This window comes from Eschrichtius robustus, chromosome 3 (assembly GCF_028021215.1).
Source record: "Eschrichtius robustus isolate mEscRob2 chromosome 3, mEscRob2.pri, whole genome shotgun sequence".
Lineage (NCBI taxonomy): Eukaryota > Metazoa > Chordata > Mammalia > Artiodactyla > Eschrichtiidae > Eschrichtius > Eschrichtius robustus.
The window spans coordinates 6,607,126-6,622,863 of record NC_090826.1 but is presented as its reverse complement, the minus strand read 5'-3'; the positions used below and the strand labels follow the sequence as shown (position 1 = coordinate 6,622,863).

The 15,738-nt window shown below is 39.6% G+C and overlaps 1 protein-coding gene across 5 annotated transcripts in view; it reads left to right on the top strand.

Moving 5' to 3' along the window:
* The window catches only part of RERE (arginine-glutamic acid dipeptide repeats), a 419,954-nt gene that overhangs the window by 258,998 nt on the left and 145,218 nt on the right, over positions 1 to 15,738 (top strand). For 4 of the 5 annotated variants that reach the window (XM_068538818.1, XM_068538817.1, XM_068538815.1 and 1 more), the window contains one exon: positions 3,224 to 3,328. In XM_068538818.1, coding sequence (XP_068394919.1) covers positions 3,224 to 3,328 — 105 coding nt within the window. Of the gene's footprint in view, positions 1 to 3,223; positions 3,329 to 15,361; positions 15,380 to 15,738 lie in introns of those variants that run through there. The other variant, XM_068538820.1, reaches the window with a different exon arrangement.

Genomic DNA, 15,738 nt, shown 5'->3' with positions numbered 1-15,738 from the left:
ATTTTAAGTTTACATTTGCATAAATTTTGGCAAATTTGTTTGACACTAAACAAGGCATGGGATATTCTCATCATCCCAGAAAGTTCCCTTCAGCTCCTGTTCTCTCTAAACTTCCCACCCGGAAACAACCACCATTCTGATTTCTCCTATCGTAAATTCCTTTTTGCTATTCTAGAACTTCATATAAATGGAATCATACAGTATGTAGCTTTTTTGTGTCTGGCTTCTTTTACTCAACATTTAATTTTTGAGATTTTTCATGATGGGCTATTTATCAGTAGCTCTTCTCTACGTGTTGTGTAGTAATCTCATTGTAAATTATACAATACTTTGTTAACCCATTTCTTTGTTGATGGACATTTGGTTTGTATCTAGGCTACTATGAATAAAGCTGTTATGAACAACAACAAAAGCACAGTGAAGGAAATAATAATGATAAAAGCAGAAATTAATGAGGAAAAACATTAGATCTAATTAATCAAATGCTTTAAGAAATTCTAGTATTTTATTAAAAAATACATTATGGCCAACTGGGATTTATTCCAGGCATGCAAGGTAGGTTTACTATTCAAGACTCTGTTAACATCTAATACCATGTTAATAAGTCTAAGGAAGAAACCTGTCTCCAAAGCGATGATTATGATACGGTTATTCTAAAGCTATTTAATGGGAACACCTGGGAGGCATTTCCACTAAGATCAGGAACAAGGTGAGGGTGTCCTCTATTTCCACTACTTTCCACATTTTGATTGTATTAGAGGTGCAACTTAGAGGCTTTAGAAAGGGTAAAGAAAAAGTGAAACTGTGTATTTGCAAATAAAGTTAGCATATCGGGAAGACCTCAGAGAATCAGTGATTAAGCTCTATCAAATGCTAAAAAATTTTGTTGAGTAGCAGGATATGAAATTAACATACAAAGATCAATACCCTTCATATAATCAAACGGGAAGCAAATAGATAAAATCCCGTTTATTACAGCTGCATAGTCATTTATCTATATGATAGCCTTCTCTTCCTACTGCTTTGGATTTTCCCTAAACCAGTTGTGTTGTCCTTCCCTGGGAACATTTTGGCCGTGTTTCTGATGGTCACAGTGATGTGTGTGGTGCTATGCGGTGGAGGCCAGGGATGTGCTGAATACAGGATCGCTGTCTAAAACGCCAGCAGTGCTGAGACCGGGAAACCTTGTCTTAAACATAACTGATTTCCAGTGCTTGTGTTCAGAATTGTGGGTTAGAGGAGTTTCTATATGTTTAACTAATTAATTATTCAAGTTTAAGGATAAACTTAAATTTGAGTAATAACCAAGAATAATAAAGGAAGAATCGCTTTCCTTTAGTAATGGACAATGATGAAATAGTTTATTTTGCATAGCACGGAACAGTATACAAAGTTTCATAGCCTTCTCATTTGATCTTCTTAATATTTTTACGAGATAGGTATAATAGATGTACTTATCTCTGGTTACCTGATAAAGGGACTTCCCTGTTTCTTCTAGGCTTCAGGGATGAATCATTTCCGATAGATGGGTGATTAGTTGCAGAGCGAGTGCATTGTTCATCTAAAAAGTTGTCTTACCTGCCTATCCTTTTCCAGAAGCTCATTTTAGTTCTAGTTAAATACTAGAAGGATAGGTCCTGGGCCTGGAGAGTTGATACCTAGTCCATTTTTTCCTTTAATTGTATCTTGTTACCTACAAATCAGTGCTTCCAACAGAACTTGCCATGATGATGGAATGTTATATAAATCTGTGCTGTTTTGATATGGTAGCCACTAGCTACCTATTTAAATATACATTAATTGAGATTAAATAAAATTTAAAATTCATTTCTCTTCACTTATACCAGCCATATTTTAAGTGCTCAAGAACCCTACATTATCTTCTAATCAGTAGTATCCAAAGGAACTTTAAGAAATCAGTAGTATTTTTGTTAATTTTTAAAACGGAGATTGTCTCAGCTCATCTTACCTTCTGCCCAGTACTGAGGCTTTGGTCACAGATTACTTAAGCCCTGTGGGAAAGGAGGATTTTTAATTGCTTTTTAATTTGGTAGGAAGTGAATGAATGTCCATCTCCATGTTGCTATCCCTCAGTTTCTTTCACTAACACCTTGGCGACTAGCACATGTGTGTGTTGTCGACGTGCCAACTCACGGAGTCCTTCTGGGAATGAAATGCCTGCTCACGCAGTGGGAGGTCACGTCCCTGGAAGCATCGTGCAGGTTCTGCTGATGTGCCTTCGATCCTCCAATTCCATCTACTCTATAATCATAGCCTTTGGCTTCCAGTTGATGTTAAAGTTGCTTCCTGTAACTGCTGAGGGAGTTGAAATTCTGAAAACCTCCCTGCCTTCTTTGGAACCCTGGAATTTCTCTCAGCACTCCTGTATGTACGTAGGTGTGTGTAGTGGGATGGTGGGTCCTACTGCATGGTATAATGTATATGACATTTATATTTGGTGCGTGGAAACGCTGCTTGAGGAGTTGTGTAGTATTGTAGAGTTTCAGCTATATTGTGGTTTAACTTTTGTTAGTAGATGAACCTGGAAACCTTACTGCTCTAGTATTTCCATGGGAAGGTGTTTTCCAGCTTTGTCAGTTAATGTTACCTGAAAATTTGGGAAGTGTGTGTTTGTGTATTAGAACCCATCTATATATTTAAAATTAAAATTTCCCTAGGTTTTAATTTCCAAGACAGTTTATTTCTTCCATACTCAGAGAGAAGAAAAATATTTAACAGTTACACATTCTCCTTTTCATAAGGTAGCAGGAAGAAAAGGCCCATTTTGCTTTGATGATTTACAGAGACTTTAGATGGATTTTTTTTTTTTTTTTTGTAAAGTAATGTAACTGTGGTTTAAATTTTTCCCCATCATTTCTAGTTTAATATCCTTTCATCACAATCCTGCCCTCAATTTGTCTTTGTGGTTTAATTAATTTTATTCTAAGACTAAAAGGCTGAGATAAAAGCAGTTAAGTTGTAAAGTTGTAGGTTAAAGCAGTCATGAAACAAAGAAATATAATATTGGACATTTTCTTATCTTGCAGGGGGGGAACTCCCGTTCTTCTGAACAGATAATTAAAGAGTTTGTGGCCATATTCTACGTGTTCTTAGAATACCATGGATTTAGTTATATCTTCCACCACCTCTGCTTTTCTAGTAGTATTATGTTTTGCAAAGCCGTTGAGGACATAACTAACATTTTTTGTTCGTTTATTTTCAGAGGGAAGTGTAACATCTCCCATTTTTCTGACATATTTGCTGCTAGAGAGTTTAAAGCCCGAGTGGATTCATTTTTCTACATATTAGGCTACAACCCTGAGACGAGGTAAGTGAGTCACTGGGTCCCACTCCGTGAGAACTTTGGCTTTTCTCACGTGTGAGTGTGTGTGTGCCCGCGCACGTGTGTGAGTGTGTGTGTGCCCGCGCACGTGCGTGGGTGTGTCTGTGTACACTTCTGGGCATATACTGATAAGATGAAAAAAAAAAGATACAAAGTCCTGTAGTAAACCTCTTTGGGAGAAGTTGTACTTAATGTCTTTGGTGTCTTTAGCAGCTTATTGTTTGCTCTTTTTTGTTGTTGTTGTTAAGAAAAGGAAAAGTAAGACAATTTGGGTTTGGAGAGGGCAAGATAAAGACAGATGTTCAGTTGGTGTGTGTTTTGAACTTATTATGAATTGTACCCTCATGCCCATTCAGTCAAGCCTTCCATACCTTATTGAAAACACCTAGGACATGATGGAAAGTTCGTTGATTAGTAATAATCAAAAGCATATTAATGAAAAGCATAGTAATATTTCAAAAGCATCTTATATTGTGAAATGTTTATATTACATATGCATTTATTAACTGCCTGGTCATGTCTTCCTGTTGCCCAAGTGAAGTGTTGGACACTCAGAGTTGGATTTCTGTCTGGATACACAGTAGTCTGTTATTTCAGTGATGCCATATTTATTTAACTATTTGATAGATGGCTGTCATATTGCACAAGTTAGATTGTTTCAGGGAATTGACCAAATAGCTTTTGAGTTTTAAATGTTTAGCTCTTGGGTTCATAATAGCCAAGCAGATTTACTTTTCACTAGTTTTGGTTATACACCTGTTTTTGCTGAATGTTCATTTAAAGTGATACGTAACTTATCTGTGTAAGCTGGAGACTCACACAGGTTCTTGTCTCATTTTTTATTGTATGTTACTGGTAGTCATTCAGAGTGATACTTCCCATCAGTTTTGTTTTAAACTGTGGGTTAGGCATGCGATAGAGGAATATATTATTATTTATCTTACCTGAGAAAGCAACACAGAGACATGCCTGTAGCCGCGTGTTTACAGGATCTGCATCCTGAAGCACTTGTTTAGTGCTTTGACCTTAGTCCCATTTGTTCATTTCTGCGGCTCTGTTCCCCGTGTCCAGCTTGTGCTTGGCATAGTGGAAGTGCTTGGGGGTTGTTGGATGAATTGAAGTGAACAGATATTTGAATGTCTGCTTATTAGTGATAAGTTTGTGGCAGGTCTCAAACTTCTCACAAAGTGAGTGTGAAAATTTGCGGTGATACAGCCAGTGTGGCCCAAGCTCACTGGCTTCACCATGAGCACTACTTTCTACCTCTGAAGTTCGGGGTTTGGTGCACACTTCCCATAGCTGCCCAAATTATCAAAACTGTGTATGTGATTTAACAGAGTATAGAAAACTGTTAGTGTTTTCTCCACCTGACTTATGCACAGCCCAGTCCTTCGAAGGTTTGGGGTGCATGCCCTTGCAGAACTTACCTCTGTTTCTGTCTTTGTTGCAGGGCTGTGGGGGATGGGGCAGTGTGATGAGCTGGTCTCCCTCATTTTGGAGGAGTGAGGCTAGCATGTAGCTGTGGCTGTGTGGTGCTGTGTGCTGACTCTTAGTGCCCTGAGGCAGCTGGGGAGGAATGTCAGACCGTCCTAATAACCCTGTGAGATGGCGCGTGGATCAGTAAGACCACTGGAAGTTAAAGAATGGTGACTCTGTGACTCCAGACTTGGATGACTGTTCCCCTCCCCTTAAGTAACGTGTGAACGCTAAGTGAGCAGTTAAAACTGAAGTTTAAGATGGAGTTATTTCTCTTAGCAAATTTTCTGATAGTAGTTAAAAGTTGACTTATGTAATTTTCCATAATTTTTTTTAGCATCTTAGCTGGCACTGAATGATTGGGGTTTTTTTTCCTCTCACATTTATCACAGATCCTTTTAAAACCCCAATATCTGGCTCCCTCCCTCCCCCCCCCCCCCCACACACACACCTACTTGTTTATTATATTTCTGAATATCGTGCCTTATCAGGGACCTGGTTGTCCAGGACCTTTCGGTTTTGGAGGTGTTACCTTGCGTGCTAGTGGGGAAAAGACTTTTATGAATTCTTTGGTCCATTGCCTTTAAAATTTGGAGAGGGTGGATTTCTTGCAGTCGGCATAGAGTTACTTCAGTGTTATTAGGTATAAATTTATATTTCATTAATTATTTTTTTCTGCTCAGAGTACTGATCATTAATATAAGTAAAGCATCCACAATAATACAGGTTCATAATCTCTTATTTTCAATTCTGAAATCTGAAAGCTCTGAGGATCAAAAAATTTTTATGCTGAGTTGGGCGCTGAAATTCATTTGCCCCTGAGGTCAAACTTGACCTGAACTGATGTGAGACTTTCTATATTCTTTATTCAGTTCACTCTGTGTGGATTTGCACAGCTTTTACTACAGAGGTACCGATGTGATAGAATAGGGATTATTGCTCAGACGCTGCTGTGGCATTACCTGGTATATTCCCTGTAGTACCTTCTAAATCCAAAAATTTCTGAATTCTGAAAATCTTCTGGTCCTAAGGATCTTAGCTTCGGGGTTGTGACGCTGTGTTCCTGCTACCCATGACATTTAAGGAACAAAACTTGGGCAAAAAATGTGGGGGCAGATGTTTCTAGCTTCAGGTAGAATTCAGGCTACAGGGGCTGGCAGGTGAGAGAGGGCTTGAACCTTTGGTAGTAAAGGGCTTTGCTTTTGGAATTTGTTTTGATGTTTCTGCACTCAGGGAGTGTTCACTGCTGCTCAATAAATAAGATTCACTCCAAATTTACTTCTGCAGTCAGCATACTCTGAACATAATGTCATCATGTTCTCATTTTCTTTGAAGGGTGTGATCCAAAATCTAGAGAGAAACTTTAAATAAGTCAATAAATTTCAGCTCAGAGGTCTTAGTACATAAAGCCGGTAGTCCTTATCCATGAGTTTGACCAAAACACCAGCATCCTTGGTTGAACTAAAGTAGGTTGGTTCAAAACAATAAATAAATAAAGTAGGTTGGTTCTAGCTTATAAAAAGAGCTGGGCATAGAGACCGGTTACATCCATCCTTTTATTCTCCTTGTTGCTTTTTTATTTGTCTAGTACCTCATGGCCATTTAATCTGACTGCTTGATCCTTTTGTTAAGACCAACGGTGTGGCAAGATCTCCCCTTTTGGACCCAGGCAGCCTGGGTTCTGATTCTGTGCTCCCACTTCATCTTTGTGTCCATGGGTAAAGGTTGTACTTCCTGGACTTTGTTTTCCTCTTTAATACAAATGGGGAAAACAAAAACAGCGTAGCTTTTGTAAACTGTCATGCTTTTTTGTTGCTTTTCGGGAATTGCAAAAATAATTATAAATTTTCTTTTGAAGAAGAGATTGAGAAGTATCTTTTTTTTTTTTTTTTTTTTTTAAACTCTGTAAAATGTTAAATCCAAAAGCAAAACATGAACTACTTCCCAAGATGTCTTGATTCTACCAGGTAGATCATTAACCATCTGGTTGATTTTGCTGACATGTGGAAGTCTGAGCACTGGGGATTCTTGCCTCTGCTTGGAATATTAATTATAAAATTCTTTGACTATATACAGTTGCTGAAAATGTAAATTTCTTCATTGACCATGATGAAACTGACTCAACGATTAAAATAAATACGTGAGTAGTGTTGATGGGAAATAATACATTTCTACAGTCAGAATATTTTATTGAAAATTTGAGAACCAAAATTGAAAAAAAAAGTTTTATTGAGAAAGAGGTTTGGGCTTTTTATAGCAAACAAGCCTGTCCTCTTTGTAGCGTGGAGGGTTTATTGAGTTTTTGGTTGTCCTTTCCCTCATCTTCCCATCCCTCCACCTCCGCAGGTTCGGCCTATTAGCCAGTGCCTTTTTTAGTGTGCTTTGACCTTTTCTGAGTCTGTACCTTTCATTTCTTAGAAAAGTTCTCCTTACCTTTCTGCCTCAGTCCAGTGAGTTAGGAGGGGAAGGACGTAATAGTGCACGGAGTCCCAGTAAGAACAAGTTTGCAGAGTGGCTACTTGAGAGGAGGTGCCTTTATTTTTAAATTATTAAGAGTGAATTTTCCCAGGAACCAGTCCCTTTGTTTCCCCTTGCTAAATAAGAGTTCCTTGGGTCCCTAATGGGCGCAGTGGTTAAGAATTCGCCTGCCAAGGCAGGGGACACGGGCTCGAGCCCTGGTCCAGGAAGATCCCACATGCTGTGGAGAAGCTAAGCCCGTGGGCCACAACTACTGAGCCCGCAAGCCACAACTACTGAAGCCCGTGCGCCTAGAGCCCGTGCTCCACAACAAGAGAAGCCACTGCAATGAGAAACCCGTACACTGCAATGAAGAGTAGCTCCCGCTCGCCGCAACTAGAGAAAGCCTGCGTGCCACAATGAAGACCCAACGTGGCCAAAAAAATAAAATAAATAAAATGTAGTATTTTGTGTAAAGGTGGTCACGGGGCAATCCCGCTCTCTAGTACTAGTTTTATATAAGCGTCAGTGGTCTCATCAGAGGCTTGGTCTGCAGCATGAAAAATCTGATTATATTCTTGGTTCTTTGCTTCTTGAACATGAGCCTTCTCTTGTTAATCAGGTGGAAAACAAGTTGAGGGCTCAGATCTGATCTTCTATCTTACCCAGGAGAGAATGTCCCTGGTCACCTGCATTCAGCTGTGCCCTCTCCGCTTTTCTTCTTCCAGGAAGCAGGTTTTTTTTTTCTAAAAGCAATATTGAGGCTTAAGTATTATTATCCTTATATGTAGAAGTAATCATAAACCGAGGCACTTGCAAGAATTTATATATATAATCTCCCCCATGACAGTGGCAATAATGTTACTAATAATAGCTATAGTTAGTGGGCACTGTGCACCTGGCGCTGTGCTGAGTGTTTTACTTGTATGATACATCTTTCTTTACTTTGTTTTGAAACAGTCTTGACCATACAGAACAGTTGCAAGTACCCTAGAAGATCTTTGCTTAACTGAACCATTTGAAAATAAGTTGTCACCATGAGGCTATATCACCCTCTAAGACTTTGTGTATTTCCTGTGAACAAGGGCATTTTTCTTGCATAATCACAATATAGCCTTCAAAATCAGGAAATTACCAAGTAAATATTATTGCCCTGGACTTCTCAGACCCCACTCAAGTTTTATAACAAAAGGCTATAGCAAAAGGAATCCAGTTCAGCATTATGTTATTTGGTTGTCATATGTGTGTTTAGTCTTCTTCAATCTGGAAAAGTTTCTCAGTCTTTCCTTCACTTCATGACGTTGGTACTTTGGAAGATTACATAGGCTAATTATTTTGTAGACTGTCCCGCAGTTTGCATTTACGAAGTTTCCTTATCGTTGCGTTTCTATCGTATATCTTTGACAGGGACAGTACAAAAGTCATGTGTTCTTTTTCCTGCATCCCGTTAGGTGCTACACAATTCTAGTTTGTCCCACTGCTGGTAATGTTCACTGTGATACGTTGAAAAAGGTGGTGTCTGCCAGGCTTTGCAATTGTACAATTTCTCATTTTCCTTTTATAATTTTTTAAAAAAATCGAGTTATAGTTGCTTTACAATGCTGTGTTAGTCTCTGCTGTACAACAGAGTGAATCAGCTATATATATATATACATGAATCCCCTCCCTCTTGGACCCCCATCTGGGTCACCACAGAGCACTGAGCTGAGCTCCCTGTGCTATACGGCAGGTTCCCACCAGCTATCCGTTTTACACCTGGTCGTGCACATAACGCCACTCCCAGTCTCCCAGTTCATCGCCCCACCCCCACCCGTGTCCACACGTCCCTTAATGACCATTCTGTAGGCGGTTGCTTTGAGACCCTGTAGATGCCTTCTTCCTCATCAAACTTCGAATTATTCATGTATTTATGGCAGGGTGGACTAATGGCTGCCAATTTTATCCAGTTGTTTGTAATCTGTTACTACCATTTTGAGGTCAGATTGTGCCAAATTTTGGAGAATCATACTTAGGAACCCAGATCTGGTGCTCGGTGTGCTCATTACTTTGTGTCACTGTTCTCAGGCCTTCTGCGTGAACAGAGCTTGGGGGCTGAGGGGAAGGGAGGTAATGCACACTTTTACATCTACTTCCATATCTGTGTGTATGTGTATCCATGCGTTCATAGCAAATTTTCCAACTCTAATCCAATAATACAAGGTTCCTGCAAGTTTTTTTCCCTTTTCCCTTATTTGTAATTCTCACCTTTAACAGTAGAAAACCTCATCTCATTGTCCTTAATATCTTTACTTCCAATTTCCGATCCCAGACTCTGCCCTCTCCCACACATGGATGGATTTTGACATCTTAAGCTGTATTTTTAGTAGGTTTATCTGTTGATGTTTCTTAGTGCCCACCTCAAGGAATCAAGTTTGTGACATCATCTGCTCAAGACGTATGCGATAACAGCTACTACTACCATGAAGTGAGTGCTTACTCTGTCCTAGATTGTTTAATTTTTTAATTCCCGTAAAAGCTCATTGAGGTTGGTGGTATTATCTTTATTTTATAAATGAGGAAAAGGAAAATCGATGTTATATTAAATAGCTGCCTAAGGTTAGTAAACAGGAAATCCCAACCCTGTTTGACTGAAAACCCTGTGCTCTTAACTTCTATGATTTCATCGTAGATTGATTCATATACAACATATTTTCTTCTGGCTGTGTTAGAAGATAACTTTTAGTCTTTCTAATGAAGAAAAAGACACGTGCTTACCAGAAAATAACTTGACAAATTCAAAAATTAAAGAAGCAAACTGTTATAATTGTTCTATAACCTATATTTGTGTTTTTCCTTGAATATACATCCTTGTGCAGCTGTATAGGTATATGTGTATGTTTTAAGATTATAATTAAAATATTGTTTATACATAATGTACAGATAATCACGCATTCCTCTATTCGTTCATCTTCTTCTGTCTTGAACATAGCACCATGTCATTAAACGTTTTACAAACATTTGTAATGAGCACCCTGTATACACCATCATATGGATGTCCCATAATTTATCTGTTCTCATATTATTGAACATCTATGGGTTTTCCATTATTTAAATAACACGGTCAAATAACATCGTGACCATCTTTTTTCAACGTAGATATTTATACTTCAGCTGTAAAGTGACAGTCTAGATCTCCCTTATTTCAGTTAACTTGGATTTGAGACATTTCAAAATTCACTTCTGTTTTAGTCAAGTCAACTTTTCTACTCCTCACAGCTCATTGTCTTTGTATAGCTTTTGGGGGCGAGAAGCTAGAGCTGGATACGAACATTTTCTTGTTCACTTTTCCTCGGTCATCACATTTGCACTCTCAGAACACTGACCTGTGATGGCAAGTATTGGAGACAGTTGAGATGAGAGTATGTGTATATTTGGAAACACAGCTGACTGAAGGTGAAAGAACTTTAGTAAAATAGGACCAAAACCCAGATTTGATCATTCCAAAAACCATTTGCCAGTAAACATATACTGAATAAAATACAACAAATCTTTTAAATGCAGAGCTGAACTCGCAAGAATTAAGAGAAACTGAAAAGTTCAGCAGCCTGCGGTGAGAGGGGTCGGGCCATTTGCTCGTCTTCTTCACACGGCGTCTTTGGTTTTAACACCCACCAGGTACAGGAGATGGGGTCCTGATCTCAAGGGTTTAGGGAGTTGGAGCTGAGAGCCTGTGTAAAGTTAGAATCATCGAAGGCCTATTCTTTTGGTGGAAGGGTGAACTAGGTAACATATCTGGAACTAGAAGAAGATGACAGGGATACCTGTCTGGGTTTGGGACTCCAGACCAAAAAAAGAAGAGGAGGAATAGAAGGAGAGCTCCCCGCTCCCCTTATAACTCATAACTTTGGGCCTTGCCCCCAAGACAATTGGGGCTTGAATTTGCACTCTCGAAAAATACGAGAGGGACTTCCCCGGTGGCGCAGTGGTTAAGAATCCGCCCGCCAATGCAGGGAACACAGGTTCGAGCCCTGGTCCGGGAAGATCCCACATGCCGCGGAGCAACTAAGCGCATGCACCACAACTACTGAGCCTGCGCTCTAGAGCCTGCGCGCCACAACTACTGAAGCCCATGTGCCTAGAGACCGTGCTCCGCAACAGGAGAAGCCACCGCAGTGAGAAGCCTGAGCGCCGCAACGAAGAGTAGCCCCCGCTCGCCACAACTAGAGAAAGCCCGCGCGCAGCATCGAAGACCCGATGCAGTCAAAAACAAGCAAACAAACAAACAAATAAATTATTATATATAAAGAAAGAAAAATACAAGAGCTCCAGGATGAGAAGATAATCTAAAAAGTGGTCTCGTGCCAGTGAGCTGCCCTGGACACCTGACAGAAACATGTACAATTTTGGAGGAAGGACGCACCCTCATTCAAGAACCTGTAGGGTATATACAGATAAAATATCTTTGAATGCTGAGCTCGCTGTCAAAAACTACAAAATGTTGGAGGAAACTATGTGTCTTCAACTTGAATCAGATAAAATAAATGGTAAGATACACATTTAAGAACTTCAGTGCTAGAACTATCAGAAAGAGACGATATAATAGGCTTGAACAAAATAGAACTTTCATTTCTGTCTCATATAAGCAGAGTTTCAAAGGAAGCAATCCTAGGCTGGTATTGGGCTCTGCAGATACCAGGGGCCACCTCTGTACCCTTAACTTCAGCCGTGACCTTGTGCTCAAGGAGGTGATGGAATGGTAGCCGTAACATCCAGTTTGAAGGCTGGAAGAAAGAGGAAGTGGGTAAAAAAACATGCCTTCTCCCTTTAAAGGCAGTTTTCATAATTTGTACAGGACATTTCCTTTTCTTCTCATTAGAACAAAAAGAAAAAAACCAGACTCACACTTTACAGGTGAATTCTACCACTGTTCTAGAAAACAGAGAAAGAAGGTATAGGTTCCCCAAGTTATTTTATGAGGCAAGTAAAACCTTTATTCCAAAACCAGATTGAAAAGTAAGATTTATAGGTCAGTTTTACTTACGAACATGCATGTAAAATGTTTTAATAAAATATTGGGAAATGGAATCTGGCAAAGCATTAAAAATATACTTGTTCAAGTTGGGTTTATAGAGTACATGAATGGTTTAACAGTAATTTATCTGTTAACATATTTTACCATTTTTTTACATATTGAAGAAGAAAGTATATACAGTCATCTTGATGTAGAAAAAGCACTTGATAAAATTCAACACCCATTCAGTACTTGCGGGGTGGGGGCTTCTTAGCAATTTAACTGTAGAGTGCATCTTCCTTATTCTGACAGAATACTTACTGAACACCTGCAGCAAACACCGTACTTAAAGGCAGAGTGTTGGAAATACTCTCTCTAAAATCAGAGACAATAGAAAGATTCCCATGACCATTAAGACATGAAAATATATGAGGATCGGGAATGAAGAAATGAACCTTTATTAAAGATGGTACAATAATTTTTACCGTAGAAAATCTGAGAAAATATGTGAACAAATGGCTAGAACTGGTAAGATAAGTCAGCATGCTTGCTGGATATAAGATCAATATAAAGATAAAGCTCAGTTCCATTTGCACACACCAGGGACAATTTCAAAATAAAATTTAAACAAGCTGTTTCTGAAACCTTTTCACTCGAAGGGAAGTTAGTACTAATTAAAAGTCAAATAGAATGTCTTTTTTCCAGTGAGTGTTTTTCTCTAGAGTTTCCTGAATGTTAACTTTTTATTGCTACTTTTGCTTTATAACTTTTTTAAAAAATTATTTATTTTATTTATTTATTTTTGGCTGCGTTGGGTCTTCATTGCTGCGCGGGGGCTACCCTTCATTGCGGTGCGCGGGCTTCTTATTGCAGTGGCTTCTCTTGTTGCGGAGCACGGGCTCTAGGCACGCATGCTTCAGTAGTTGTGGCTCGTGGGCTCTAGAGCGCAGGCTCAGGAGTTGTGGCACACGGGCGGTAGAGCACAGGCTCAGTAGTTGTGGTGCATGGGCTTAGTTGCTCCGTGGCATGTGGGATCCTCCCCGGACCAGGGCTCGAACCTGTGTCCCCTGCATTGGCAGATGGATTCCTAACCACTGTGCCACTGGGGAAGCCCTGTTATAACTTCTTGTTAGTAAATAAAACATTTTTCTATTTCTGGAGAGTAGAAAACACTTCAAAATTAAATCCAGGAAATTTCCATGTTGCAGCTATTACTTTACCTTTGATAAACATAAATTTTCTGCTCACTAAACATTAAGTATTATAATGGCAGAGTGATTATTCAGTCGGTTTTTATATAATAAACCTTTATAATTTTAGAAAGAATCTATTAGTATAATATATGCATTTCACCTGCTCAGCTCCCCTTTAATGTATTTAGAAGTTTTAATCCTTCACTTGTTGTTCACTAGGGATTAACTGGAGGAGAGAGGGAGGTCTAGAATCCAGAGGCAATGTAGATATACCGGGATCACCGGACTTCGGGGGAGACCTAGCAGTAGGCCTCAGAAGGAAGCACTCGGGCAACCCACGTGCAAGTTGCATGCATATCCCTGCCGGCAGCCAGATGACAAGTTAGGGCAATATGGTGGGCAGGAATGAGGTCCAGGCAGGTTGTTCAGTAAGGAAACATCTAGTGTTCAAGACAACCAGTGGGAAAAATAAGTCCTGGGTCTTGGAGGCCTGTAAGTACTGAGTAAAGTTCCAAGGTGTCCTCAGCTCAAGACAGGGATTGGTCAGGGGAAACAGAGCCCGTTTCTAGAATTGAAATGTATGGTTAAAAGTGGCACACTGGCTCACTTAATTTTCAGGTTTTAGGGCTCCTTGATTTTCTCTGATGAGGAGGAGGGCTGATCGCATATTCTGAGGTTGGATTGAATTTAGAGCTAGCTGGGTCTTAAGTGGATTCAGTTTGGGGATTAGAGCACTATGGAAGCAGGTGGGCAGGCAGGTCACTCATTGCCACTGGTGTGTCTAGTCTCCAGATTCCATGAAGATTGATGATTGAAGGCTAGTATAAATATTTTTTGTTTTATATATTGAAAAATTTTTAGTTTGGAATTTCATGTACATAACTTAGGAAAGAGTTATAAGGTTAGTACATAGAACTCTCGTGTATCTTTCACCCATTTCACCAATTGTTAGCATTTTGCCATATTTGCTTTACTATTTTATTTGCATTGATTTTAGTTTATGTAGTATTATTCTCTTTTAAACCTTATTACAGATTTGCTTTATTATCTCTGTTTTTGCCCATTATTTTCTGTGTTTGCCATCTTTGCTCAATTATCCTCTCTATAGTATTTTCCTTTCCTGAACCATTTAGGAATGAATTGCAGATATCAAGCTTCTTTTCTCCTAAATATTTAAATGTCCAAGAACAAGGACATTCTCTTACATAACCATAGTATGGTTATCAAAATCAGGAGAGTTAACACCGATGTAATACCATGTAGTCTGATACAGTCCACCCTCATGTTTTGCCAGTTTTTCTAATATTGACCTTCATAGTAATCCCCCCCCCCCCCCCGCTATGATCATGCATTGGTGTTTAGTTGTTGTATCGCTTTCATATCCTTCGCCTCTCTTTGTTTTCATAATATGTTTCCTAACCTTTTTTTTTGTTTTTTTTCCCCATGATATTGACATTTTTGAAGAGTATATTTTCAAATATTATTCAATTTGGTTTGTTTGATGTTTCCTCATGATTAGATTTAGCTTATGTAATTCTTTTATGTATAAATTATGTGTAAGTGATATTATGCTCTTCTTGGTGCATCAGATTTTTTTTTTTGGAAGTACAAAACAAGAGAGTTGGGGGGTTCCAATAAAGGTGATTTTGATACTCTCCTTGACCCTAAAGAGCCCACCATCTCTTACGAGAGTTGAGGCACCCCAGAGAAGGGTGTGACGAGCTGAGGGGCAGCAGGAGGAGAACAAAGTTGTCTGAGGTTTCCAAGCCGCTGCTAGGAAAGAGGCGTCTCAGAGAGGATCTGGTTGGAGTTGCGGTAGAGAGGACGCGTTCTCCACGTGGGAGAGAAGAGGTCTTGGCAGTGAGCTCTGGGGTGTGCTGCCGCTGAGGGGTCCCGGGAGAAGGGCTGTCTGTCCAAGTGGTATGTAAAGGACGGCTGTGAGGAGACAGCGTCAGGAGCGACAATGAAGAGCGTGTTGCAGTAGGCCGGGTCACAGCTGGGATCCAGTAGCACAGGGAACAGGCTGTAGGCTGTTGGTCACTTGCCCTTAGTGTCACTTGGGGCATGTTGTGGGACTGAGCTTAGAGTCCCCATTTGCTGACTTGCTATCCCAGTAACCGGTGTTATGCTGTGCTCCATGGAACAGTTACTGTGGTTTTTCAGAGTAAAGATGAATTTATTAAATTATTATTTTATGCTGAGTTCTCCAAGTAAGCTATTTACGTGTGAAAGGGCTTGGTGGTTTTGTTTTGTTTTGTTTTGTTTTGTTTTTTTAAACC